Raw genomic sequence first — 12910 nt, forward strand, 5'->3', positions numbered from 1 at the left:
GGGTGGGAACAGGTGTGGGGAGAGGGGGCAGGGAGGAGCAGTGCTTAGTTGGAGCAACCTCTCCGGCAGTGGCTCCTGGGCAGAAGGGTCCAGAGGGTCTCTGAGTACTGCTGCCTACAGGCACTGCCCCGCTGGCTTTCCATTGGCTGCAGGAGCACTCAGGGTGGGGCAGCACGCAAGACACCCCCCACCTATGGGGCTGCATGGGACGGGCGGCAGAAGCTGCTCTGTCCCTGCTGGGCTGCCAGTGCTGGTCCCAGGGTTTTTTTGAAATCACCCGGGAGCTGCTGTGTGACATGCATGGGGGCAGCTGAGAGACAGCCAGCTCCCACCTTTGCTAGAGCTGAGCCGTAGGCCAGGAATATTCCTGGTGCCTGCGCATGTAACTTGCTGCCCATGGGAACAGCTAATCTATAATTAAACAGCCCCTTACCTCGAGCTCCCCAAGCCGGTCAGCTTGCACGGACCGGCGGTGGGATAGTAACTGCTGTGCAGACCTGCCCTTGGGGCTCACAGCAATCAGAGTGGGCCAGAGAATTCGCCTCTCCCTTCCTAACCCCCCTCATAGCAGCAATCCCTCAGAGCATCCCTGTCTCTTGCTGGGTGCTGGGATGAAGCTATGCTGAATTCACAGGGGAGAGACTAGAGCTCCAGGATTCCCCACTGTGCTCCTTGACAGAATCTCAGTTTTTCCCCTTTCCACAGCCCTGCAGGAAGCCCTGCCGCCAGCTTTGCCTTCTGGTTTCACCCTCCGCCTGAGCCGACGCCGAAATGCCTGGGGTGTACAAAGGAGAGTGTGGGGAAGACGTGGACCCCATGCCCTTCCTGAACCCTCCTGAGAAGGAGCGGCTGGAGGCCATGAACAAGCCCTATGACATCAAGCGGTCCTGCTGGGTCAAGGATGAGAAGGAGGGTTTTATCGGCGGGGAGATCCAATCTGACAAAGGTGACCAAGTCGTGGTGAAGACTGTGACCAACCAGGTACTGTTGACTCTGTGAGCTGGATGTGAGGATGACAGCTGCTCCCACAGGGCCACTGGCCTAACACAGCAGCTGCATCTCCCCTGTGAGCCTGCAGGTTTCAGGGCCTGTGCTCTCCCTTTGCCGCTTGTTCTCTCCGCTTGTAGTCTGATGGGAAGAACACTCGTTAACAGTCTGAGCTTTTTCCACAAAAAAGCCTCTGGGGTTTGGGTCTGATGAGAGTGTCCCTCTGCGGGATTGGCATCTCGCATAAGCCACTAAGCACTCATCTGGTGCTAAGACCTTTCAGTGGCTGTGGCAAGAGGCCGGATTGAATTCAGGGACCATAAAGCGGACAGCTCCACATTGCATTTACCAGTTACCCCCAGCTCTGGGTCAGAGAGTCTGATGAAGACAGGCTGCAGCCACAGCCACCCTGACCTACTGCTTCCTTTACCCCTCAGACCCTCACCATGAAGAAGGATGATATCCAGCAGATGAACCCGCCCAAGTTCTACCAGGTCAGCGACATGGCCAACATGACCTTCCTGAACGAGGCCAGCGTCTTGGACAACCTGCGCCAGCGTTACAGCCACATGAGGATCTATGTAAGCGGCGGGATGGAAGGGGACGGCGGCGTAGCGTGTGGCAGTTAACGTGCTACGCCAGGCATTAGGGGGTCAGAAGTAGTCACTTCAGTGTAAATCTGCAGGCACTTTCTTCTTTGTGAGTTTTGCCCGACTCTTGCATCAGCATGGCCGACAGCCCAGGCAAAGGGTGAGGGGGGCCCAGCTCTGTGCCCCCAGAAGGGGCAGAGTCAAGGGCAGCTGAGGCAGAGCCAAGGGCAGGGCCGAGGGCAGCCTTGCTGGCTCCTTTCTGTGCTTCCCTTTGCGGCCCAAGAAACATCTCCCACAGAAAAACGAGTCTCCACAGAAGAACCATACTGAGAAGCATCCTGCCCAGAACCAGCTTAAAAGCCCTGTGAGCATCCGGGTTTGCCTACAGCAAAGAATCGTGTTTCTTTTCCTCATGGTGGCGGAGGCGGGTGTCAGCAGGGCAGATGCCAAGAGAAGGTCACGTGGTGTGTGTGTGTGTATGTGAGAGAGAGAGAGAGAGTGTGTGTGTGTGGTTCTACTCTGATCTGCCAGAAGTCCCTGCTAAGGGCCAAATGGTTTTCCTCATGCTGGCTGGTTTTTCTCACCCTCCAGACGTACTCGGGTTTGTTCTGTGTGACCGTCAACCCCTACAAGTGGCTGCCAATCTACGGGGCCCGGGTGGCCCAGATGTACAAGGGCAAGAAGCGTACTGAGATGCCCCCTCACCTCTTCTCCATCTCTGACAATGCCTACCATGACATGCTCCAGGGTGAGTGCCAAGGGCCAGGCTCCTCTCCTCACATTCTGCTCTCATGTCTTCGCGCCTCTCCCCACTCCACTCATGATGGCCACCATCTCACGCTGCCCCCTGTGCTCGCAGTGACGTTGATGTTAACGTTGATGTTCCTTCTTCTCGTGGGCAGGACCCCATCCATGAAACCCTCTTTTCTTGCCCAACCTTCCCTTCCCAGATCCCACCGCAGACCCAACTGCAACCCTGCCCCACTAGGGCCTCTATCCCAACCACGATTGGTCCTGGAGATCCCTCTGGGACAGGCTGAGGTTCCCAGAAGTGCAAAGTTGGGCTTCACATGAGCTTCTGGGGAGGTGAGAGATTAAGCAGATGCCCTCTCCGGACCCAGGGCTCTGGAACACCATGGAAGTCCTCCCAGAGAATGGCTCCTACAGACAACGTTCTGAATGGGTACTTGTCCCTTCCTGGCCAGTGCCCCTGGTTCAGGCTTCCCTGTGCTGCTGGACTAGGAAGCGCACATCTGGGGCAGTGGGGCAGGGACCACAAGGCCACCCTCAAGCCCAGACTGTGCATGCCCTGCATGGCTGTCCCTTTGTTCCTAGAGGAGTCCAGCGAGCTGGGTTAACCCTTGTTTTGTCCTGTTTGTTGTTCCCCTGCAGACCGTGAAAACCAGTCTATGCTGATCACGTAAGTATTCCTTGGGACCCTGCAGCTGGCCCTCCCTGCTGAGCATGAGGGGAAGGGGTGCGACGAGAGGTGGCAGAGTTAGGTTTGGGAAGAAGAGTTGTCCAGTGGTTAGAGCGAGGCCTGGCAGTCAGGGTATGCTCATTCTGTTCTTGACCCTCACTGACTGAGCTCCAGGTTGTTCTTGGGTATGTGGGTAGCATGGCGGGCAGGAGCCATTCCCCACACTTGCATGCCCTACACAAGGACCAGCTGCAGATACCATCCCTGGGCTTGGGATGTGGAGATAATGCAGGGACTTTTCCCTCCAAGCACCCCGGCAGAGATCGGTTCATTCTTCTGCTGAGCCCCTGCAGCTTTAGCAGAGACCAGGTGAAATCATTCCCCAGCTCCCCTGCACTCCCGCTTCCCATGCATAGATCAGAGGCTCTCTGCAGCATCCAGAGTACAATGCAGCAATGATGACTCCCGCTGCTCCAGCAGGTACACAGCAGACATGCGGTACACAAGTGACCGCCTCGTGGCCGGGAACGGCCCTGCAAGGCCCCTGCCGCAGCTTGCCGCCGAGTGCCAAGAGCTCGTCGTGTAGATCCTGGGTTTCACTGCTCTGTTTCTTGGGGCCCTGTGCTTCTGAATTCTTCCTTCCAGGCTCAGCAGCTCCTCCTTGGCTGCGGTTGCAGCCATCTTTTGTGCCACCCCCCCACCATCAAATAATCAGCCTCTTGATCCCAGCCAGCAGGGTCTAATCAGCCAGAGACAGGAGCTTTGTCCCCTTCCTGCACCTCCTAAGGCTCCAAAACCCTTAAAGGAACAGTGAATTTGGACGGCCCTTTATATCTCCTCTGTCTCCTCCAGCTACGTCCCTGGGCTGTCATTGTCCGAGCCCCATTACACACACAGGCCGCTGCCAGCACTGTTGTAAAGCAGCAGGGCAACCAGGCCGATTGGTAAAACCCCTTCTGATGACTCTTCTGGAAGTATCAATTGTGGGCCTGATTCTCTTCTCACTTACATTCAGGGTATAAGCAGGGTGACCATCCGTCCCGGTTTCAGTGGGACAGGCCCATATGTGGGTTGCCAGGATGGCATCCCAATTTATTTTGTCAAGGGGCTTAATTGCCCTGTATTTTCAGGAAGCTGCTGCCGGCTTCCCCTAGCTGGGGGAGCCAGGAGCCGGACCGTGTGGCTGTGCGGCTGCCCCCCAGCTTCCCCTGGCTCCCCTGCAGTGGCGTGGCTGCTTCCCGGCTTCCCCTGGCTGGGGGAGCCAGGAGCCGGACCTGACCACAGCTGCACCACCCCACAGCTTCCTCCAGCTGGAGGAACCAGGAGCTAGACCTGTGCATCAGCGCGGCTGCCCCTCAGCTTTACCCAGCTCCCCTATCACAGCACAGCTGTCCCCCAGGTTTTCCCGGCTGGGGGATCTGGGAGCTGGACCCACGGTGTGGCTGCCCCCACCCCCCCCAGCTTCCCTCGGCTGCGGGAGCTGGGAGCCGGAGTGGCAGCACGGTGGCCCTGCAGCTGGTGGAAGCTGGGAGCTTCACTGGAAGGGTGACAGACCCCCACAGGGCAGCCACTGCCGTCTCCCAGATACGGTGACCATCTGTCCTATTTTGGCCGGGACGGCATCATTCTCCTTGTCGCATATTTGGGCTGGGGAGATATGGTCACCCTAGTTACACCCCTCCTCTAGCCTAGACTTTAATTTACTCCACTTTTGCCCTGGAGCAAGGGAGAGAAAAAGCAGCCCCCATGAGCTCATGTAAATGACCCGTTACGTCACAGGTGTTCCCCAGGGCAACCATCTTTAGCCTTTCCCAGATAACTCTTGGGAAGGGCTATCCCAGCTCATGCCTGCAAACCCACGTGATAGAAGTGATGTGATTTCTCTGCTGACACAGACACATCATTTCTTTCCTTTCACTTGTTAATTTTTACCAACACCTTGTTCCTCTTCGTCTTATTTAGTGGAGAATCCGGTGCCGGCAAGACTGAGAACACGAAAAAGGTCATTCAGTACTTTGCTAACATCGGCGGCACTGGCAAGCAGGCTGTTGGTGGGAAGGTGAGAGGCAGGAGCCTGGGTGCACTGTCACAACAATAATTCAGCTACCCTTGGGAGTTCCTTAGAAGAAAGTGTTCTTTAAAGGGCTGCAGAAAATGTTTGCAATTAACTGCCAAAGTCTTTGGTGTTTGTTTCTGTAGTCTTAGCGTTGGTCTATACGAGGGGAGAAAGCCTCCAGCTAAAGAACAGTGTAGAGTCGACATAGGTTAGGTCGACTTTCTCCACTGTCCCCACAGTGGAAGGTCAATGGGACAGTCTCACCTGTTGACTTCCCTTACTCCTCACTACTGTGAGGAGTACTGGCATTGACATGATGCCCCCAGCATTTGATTTAGCAGGTCTGTGCTCGACCCACTAAATCAAACCCCAGGAGATCAATCTCTGCAGAGTTAATATTGTGGGAAGTGTACACGTATCCTTAGATTCCACAGATTCCAAGGCCAGAAGGACCACTGTGATCGTTTAGTTTTGTGACCTCCTCTAGAACACAGGCCAGGGAACTGTCCCAAAATAATTTGCTTTTCCTTATTCAGGGATCCCTGGAAGATCAAATCATCCAGGCTAATCCTGTACTGGAGGCTTTTGGAAATGCCAAAACTACCAGGAACAACAATTCCTCCCGTTTTGTAAGTAGCAGACTCTCTCCTGACTTCAGTTTTATTTGGAGCGGTGGTGGGAGAAGGGGCAATTCAGTGATGCAAACTGCAAGTATTCACACAGGGAAACATCGCTCTAGCAGTAGTGATAATAACAAAAATCAGAAGGAGGTATATAGCGCTTTGCATTTCCAAAAGTCCACACAAGCATTAATTACTCTGCATTTGCTGAAATTCCAATCAAGCTTCATTGTGTCCAGGTTCACCAAAACGGGCACAAGAATAGAAAATCAAATATTACCAGAAGCTGGGAATAGGCAAAGGGGAGGCTCATTTGATGATTACCTGTTCTGTTCATTGCACCTGAAGCATCTGGCATTGATCACTGTTGGAAGACAGGACACTGAGTTAGGTGGACCATTGGTCTGACCCAGTGTGGCCATTCTTAGGTATGGTGAGAAGTACGTATTTCATATTAATGAGCCATAGCGCTTAGAGATCATATGCAGAATGCTTTGCAAATACTAGCAAATAAACCCAGGGAGCATCCCAGTGAAGTAAGCACGTATCATTAATTTGAAACTGATCAGGAAAGTAAAGCACAGAGACGTTTTGAATCAGAAAATCACTGAATAACGTGCGTTAAGTCCTGCTGGAAGTCAGTGGAGCAGATGCTACTGGACGATTCTGAATCAGGGCCGAATAATTTATCGAAGCCTCCTAGCAGGCGAGGGAGAGAGTTCCTGGCTCTCCTCCTGCTGTTCTCTGCACTATGCGGCATTGCCTAATGCTGGAAGAGGAGGAAGGTTTCCTTAAGCCAAAGGTGAAAGTAAGCTGGTGCGCCCCGATGTGGTACTTCAGAAAGAGATTAGCCAGCTGGTGGCAGGGCTGTGGATGCTGCCGGCACCTAAGGCTGTACAGCCACAGTGCACCCCGGCTCCTGGCCTGGGCTCTACAGCTAGGCAGTGACATCCCTGCCACCCTGGCTAGGCTGGTGCTCCAGTGGCTGGGCAGCACAGTGGCTGCAGTCTCTGCCCTGAGTCCCCCAAACCACAAGCCCTTCCCCGAGCCTCCTATAAGCCACTGCTCTGAGTCCCACACCTCTGCACCCCTGCCCTGAACTCCCCACTCGTCCTCTACCCCTCGCCCTCAGCCCCCGACTACCCAACCCCTGTCCTGATTCCTGCACTACCCACAGCCCCATGTCATGCCCTGAGCCCCCATACCCTCCAGCCCCCTTCCCTACACCTCAGCCCCACACAACCCTGCTCTGACTCCTGCACCATCCACATCCCCAACCCCTTACCTTGACTGCCCCCCAGGGGGAGGGGTTGTCATACAACACTGCCCATAAGAAATCCAAGTTGGTTTTCACCCTGATTAAAGTTACACTAAAATATCCAAAACCAAAGGGATTTTTTAATAGATTTGGTCTACGAAAAGACTAATCGCCTTTCACGGATGTGCAAATTTGTCTCTGCAGGCCCCTTGGCTTCCTCAGAATCTTGCAGCTGCTCTCTGTTTTCAGACAGATATCACAGTCAACAGCCTCCTCTTTTATTCTCTTACTAGGGCAAGTTTATCCGAATCCACTTTGGCACCACGGGCAAACTGGCAGGAGGCGACATTGAGAGCTGTAAGTAGCCACATTAATTCCTTCCTTTACTTCTCCTTGGCTGTGTCTACACTATCCCCCTACTTCAAAGGGAGCATGGTAAGTAGGGTGTCGGGAAGTTATTAATGAAGTGCTGTGCTGCATATGCAAAACTTCTTTAAGCTAACTCTCCCCCCACAGCAACTCCGAAGTGCTCAACCCACTCACCCCCCAGTATTTCGAAGTTGCCGTGGGGGAGATTTAGCTTAAAGTGCTGCATATGCACCGCAGCACTTCATTAATAATCTCCCGACACCCTACTTACCATCCTCCCTTTGAAGTAGGGAGGTAGTGTGGACACAGCCCTTGGGTCTCATCCAAAGGCCATGGAAATGAATGGAACATCTCTCACTGACATCAGCGGCCTGCAGCTCAGGGCCTATATTGTCTCTGGCCATCTTTTGCAAACTAAAATTGGAGTTAAGTCCACAATCTGGTCCTATGTCTCTAGTGAAAAGAACCATACAAGTAATTGTTACAGTTACTTGTGTTCCTCATCATCATCATTATCAGGACAATGGCAATACCAGGGTATACTTAGGATTCTAAAAATAATATTCTAAGGAGCCTGCATTGTTCTTTGTTTGCACGTGTGCATTTAAAACTAAACGTAAAGCTGCACCTCCCAGCTGTCAGTGCATAGAGACCCTGGCATGTTTCCTGGCTAGGGACTTTGAGAGGGCAGAAAAGCGAGAGAGAGAGAGGAAACATGGTCTATTGTTTTTTGACCGTGGGGGGAGTCTGTCTGTCAGTTACTTTTCATTGATCCCTGCTTTGCAGCTCGTTCTGGAGATCATACGTTGCATTTCCCCTCTTTTTGGACAAGGAGGTGTAGATTTTCTCCAAGTCCAACAGGACTGCAGCCTAACTGGCTGTGGAGCAATGGAAGGTGCCCCACATCCTTCTAGGGATGGCTCTGCTTATGAGCCTCAATAAGTGACTGCATCTCTTGCCTTTCTTTCACCTATCTACAAAACAATTAGAATAAAGCTGATCTGACACGGAATGTTGTGAAATTTATCAAGTTCCTTGAGATCCTCGATGGAAAGATGCTCCAAGAATGCTAAGTATTATACTCATAGTTACAGCAATGATGTATAGAGTGAATGGAAGAGGAATTTGCTTCCAAAGGACGCTAACTATCCATGACATTCTGACTCCATTGACATCAATGGAGCCAGGATTTCCCCTATTTCTTTTCCCCAAGGCTGTGATCTTACCATGGGCCTGGGTTTACCAGTGGTCCCTTTTCACATTTCAGATCTCCTAGAGAAGTCTCGTGTCATTTCCCAGCAAGCAGCTGAGAGGAGCTATCACATCTTCTACCAGATCCTCTCTAAGAAGAAGCCTGAACTGATTGGTATGGCACCTCTGTGTATATTCACTTTTCTTAATGCAGGCTTCCTGGACATGTCCTCTGTTTCCAGGATGAGAAATCTATGTGCCAAAGCCTTGTTTATGGGTGGTTAAAGTAGGTTGTCTCAAGAAGGAGCAAGGAGAAGAAGGAACTGTGATAGAGCCCAGGCCAGTAAATGAAAAGGAAGTTGTACTTCCCTTTCTTTAACTCCTGCTACTGACTGGTCTGAGGTCTCGGCTGATTCGATCAGGTTTGGTGCTAAGGTAATGAACATCAGGTACGAATGGAAGCGATAGATTGCTAGAGTATGGAGATTGCTTATTTCCCTCGGTGTGGGAAAGACTTCAAGGGTCAGGTTTTCAATGTCACGTCAGAGATGTTCGTGTCCAGTTCCCATTAGTTGTAATGGGAATGAGATGTCTGCGTCCCTGGGTGATCTGAAACCCTTAGCCCTAAAGGCAATCTTTTGGAAAGCCCTCTGTTAGAAAAGGATTCCAGGGAAATGAAATTCCTAATTTGCCTCCCCATCTGAAGTGTTGCCCTTCTCCACCCATAGGCCCAGCGCAGGTGCTGCTTAGTAACTGCATTGCTAACAGACCCTGGTTTGCCTCTGTCTGCAGACACTTTGCTGCTGGTGCCAGATCCCAAGCATTACCACTGGATATGTCAGGGAGTAACGACAGTGGACAACATGGATGATGGGGAGGAGCTGCTCCTCACAGATGTAAGCCTGGAAAAATGAATGGGGGGAAAAGGATCTGGCTCAACACAATGTTCTTCCATGATCCCAGTTCTATCTAGAAATAAGGGACAACCTCTTAATAATTAGAATCATCAATCATTGCAACAACTTCCCTATGGATCGGATGGATTCTCCACTGGTCAAAGACTGGATATGCATAGTTCACCCAGAAGTTCTGGATTTGATGAGGGGAGGTCCTCGGTGAAATTCTATGACCTATGTCATGGGTATGCAACCTGCTGCTCTGGAGCTACAGGGGTCTCTTTAAGGACTTCTTTGTGGCTCCCGACATTATAATTGCAAAGTGAAAAAACAATCCCTCCTGATTGTTTTTGATAAACAGTGAATGTCGAAAAGCCCCCAGATGAAAATACCCGTATCTAAATGGCAAGCGATATGTGATCTCGAAACATTAGATAACTCCCCCTAGCATCCTCCAGAGAGACAGAAGATTCGGGAGTGAAAGTCAGACAGACACTGGTACAAACACACAAGTAAAGTGCGAGGAAACAGAATATGTAAAAAGTTTGTGAACATCCTGCAGTAAACATGTACTGCATTACAAATCACTCTCTGTGTGCGCTGTTCTTAAAATAGGGATTACACAAAGTATGGTTTGACGTTATTCATTAAGGGCTGTATCGTATTCACATGCATGGCAGCTCCTGATTTGAGTTTTTCACCAGATTGGAAAAAATCTCTCTTGCTGTTTTGGTTGCCGACCCCTGACCCATGTTATTCCAGCCATCAATACAGAGAAAGTGTAATGGTCTTTCCTAGCCATAACACCTATGAATCTGTAAACTCTGGTGCACACTAGACTTCTTGCATGTGGAAGGCCTGCAGGATTTGAGCCTCTGTCTATTCTTTGTGGACCATTTTGGCACAGTTTTCTGCAAAGGCAATCTGGTTTGAAAAGGTTTTATTAGGAATCCTTGCTCCAGATGGTATTATTACAAGCAGCCCTTCCGCTGCTGATGTTATAACGCTGCACATGCCTGTAGAAGAGGGTGACTCTCCTCAGTGTAAATAAGATGCTAGCTAGAGCAGTAGCTTTAGGCATAGAGTAACCCTCAGAAACGCTGAATTTTCCCACAAGATTCACACCTCTGTACAGTCTATTTTAAGTTCAGTGTTGTTATAGACTCACAAGACAGAGATGGGAGAAAGCCAATTAGGTCAGCTAAGCCCTTGCTCTGCTGCTATTGCTGGGCTCTGTCCTACGGTTAAGTCACCCAGGTTTTGGTTAGACTAGTTTCAGGGGATAAGGCTCCCCTCACTATACGTGGAAGATGATGCTTGGTGACCTAGATTTCAGGAAACTTTGATAAAGGTTCTAAAAGGTCAAATGTGACTGAGCCACATCCCTCTCTGGTATGACTCTACTAGAGCCAGTGGAGTTACAGGAGAGATGGAAGCAGCATCTCCTGTCCTGCGTCAGGCTCATTGTTTGCACAAGGGGCAGGCTGCAGCCCATTTGGGGAGTTCAAGCAGGCCTTTTGTTTATTTGGTACAGGATCATCAAATCAGTCTGAATTTGGAAACGACCCTTTTTTCATGGTGCTTGGGCTTAATTCCTAGAAAATGAAAGGATTTAAATAAAATAGCTGAGATTCTCAGAGCCCTCTGAGGGACTCTCGATGACCTACTCCCAAGGGGGCTGTGACAATTTCAATGAATGTGTTGCATTTAACTCTTTCTGTCATGAGAAGGTTCAAAAAACTATTGTCAAGGGGCAGATCCTCAGCTGGTGTTCAATGGTGAGTAAATGACAATCAGGCTACACTGATGTCCACCAGCTGAGGAACTGTTCCAAATGACTTCCGTGGAACACCTTCCAGAGCTGGTTTCAGGGGACCTCTGTGGGATTGTTTTGAAGGGTTGTGAAATGACATTAATGAGGTGAAGGAGAAGCTTTCCTGCTTAAGGCACTGATTTGTATTTCCCTGCTCTTCGGGTCTCTCTCTCCTTGCCCAGGTGGCCTTTGATGTTCTAGGATTCCTTCTAGAAGAGAAGATGAGCATTTACAAACTGACAGGAGGCATCATGCATTTTGGCAACATGAAGTTTAAGCAGAAGTCGAGAGATGAGCAAGCAGATGTAAACACCACTGAGGGTAGGTTGGGGCCACCGCATTGGGTCAAAGTACACCAAAGGTATCTACAGCTGACACAAGAATGGATAGTCTTACTCAGCCCGTTTGCTGACATCCCAGAAAAGCTGCCCGAACCAGAGTGTGATTCCAAAGGATAAAAATTATCTTAACAAACCAACCACATCTGATTATTTAAAGTGAGGAGAGGTGCTCCCTGGAGCTGCTGGTCACCACTCCAAATGGGTGTCAAGGCTAGACAGGTGACTGAGCATTCTGCAAAAGGCTTGATTGCTCCTCCTAGGCATTGTGCTACGTTGTGGGTTGCATGGGGTCTTGGTGGAGGGAGTGGACAGAGACACGGTCTCTTGGAGCTCATGGAGGTGTAGAGCAGAGCTCTCCCTGCTACATCTCTTTATTGGCTGTGCTCTGCTCCCTCAACTCTAGTATGGCTGACCAGCTCTGCTGGCCAGTGAAAGTGAGGGGACAAGCCTAGGGCCCTGTCTCTCCGCACCTCTTGTGGAGTGCCATGCTGTAGTGGTGAGACAATCTCTGTGCTCCCCAGAGTGCAGAACCCATAACCCTGAGACCACGGAACACCAAACAATAGTATTTTTTTATGCGGAACACCTATGCAAATGTTCTTAAAGAAAAAAATTGTTGGCAGATGGAAAAAACCAGCCACACACAGTAAAAACAAAATGAAGTAATTTAATCAGGTATTATAGCAATGAAGATGTAACACTGTATCTGGTTTTAATAAAAAAAAATATATACATGCGCCACACACAGTTGCTAATTGCTACACCACTATATACATAGGAGAAGATTAGAGGGGAAGTTAGCACAAGGATAGTCAACCTCGCTGTGTTGCCAGACTCCTACCGTTCTTGCAAGGTGTAGAAATAAAATTATGTTTCAGTGTTTTCCATTACTGTTATCATCGTAAACGGGTCATTTATTGGAAAATGTTGAATTATTTCTCCAGACACTCGCAGCACACATGCAAGTTGTTCGTGGAACACCCGTGTTCTGTGGAATGCAGTATTACAAACACAGTGCTAGAAGGCACAGCCCAGGAGATCCACCAACACTTTTTCTCCCTTTAAGATTAACCAGGTTCCTCTTGTCCTTCAACAGTGGCTGACAAAGTTGCCCACCTCATGGGTCTTAACTCTGGAGAGCTCCAGAAGGGCATCACCAGGCCCCGGGTGAAAGTAGGCAATGAGTTTGTGCAGAAAGGACAGAACATGGAACAGTGTCAAAACTCCATTGGTGCTCTGGGCAAGGCCGTCTACGACAAAATGTTCAAGTGGATGGTGTTCAGAATCAACAAGACCTTGGACACCAAGATGCAGAGACAATTCTTCATCGGAGTGTTGGACATCGCTGGCTTTGAGATCTTTGAGGTAC

General features: G+C 50.3%; 1 protein-coding gene across 1 annotated transcript in view; it reads left to right on the forward strand.

Annotated features, from left to right (window-relative positions):
* The first annotated feature begins 771 nt into the window (after positions 1–771).
* Positions 772–12910, forward strand: part of MYH16 (myosin heavy chain 16) — a 58362-nt gene continuing 46223 nt past the window's right edge. The window contains exons 1-11 of the mRNA XM_075010226.1: positions 772–981; positions 1425–1568; positions 2169–2325; positions 2970–2997; positions 4960–5056; positions 5590–5682; positions 7225–7288; positions 8568–8666; positions 9284–9387; positions 11383–11521; positions 12638–12906. Coding sequence (XP_074866327.1) covers positions 772–981; positions 1425–1568; positions 2169–2325; positions 2970–2997; positions 4960–5056; positions 5590–5682; positions 7225–7288; positions 8568–8666; positions 9284–9387; positions 11383–11521; positions 12638–12906 — 1404 coding nt within the window. The remainder of the gene's footprint in view (positions 982–1424; positions 1569–2168; positions 2326–2969; positions 2998–4959; positions 5057–5589; positions 5683–7224; positions 7289–8567; positions 8667–9283; positions 9388–11382; positions 11522–12637; positions 12907–12910) is intronic.

Source organism: Carettochelys insculpta, chromosome 16 (assembly GCF_033958435.1).
Source record: "Carettochelys insculpta isolate YL-2023 chromosome 16, ASM3395843v1, whole genome shotgun sequence".
In the NCBI taxonomy this organism is placed as follows: domain Eukaryota; kingdom Metazoa; phylum Chordata; order Testudines; family Carettochelyidae; genus Carettochelys; species Carettochelys insculpta.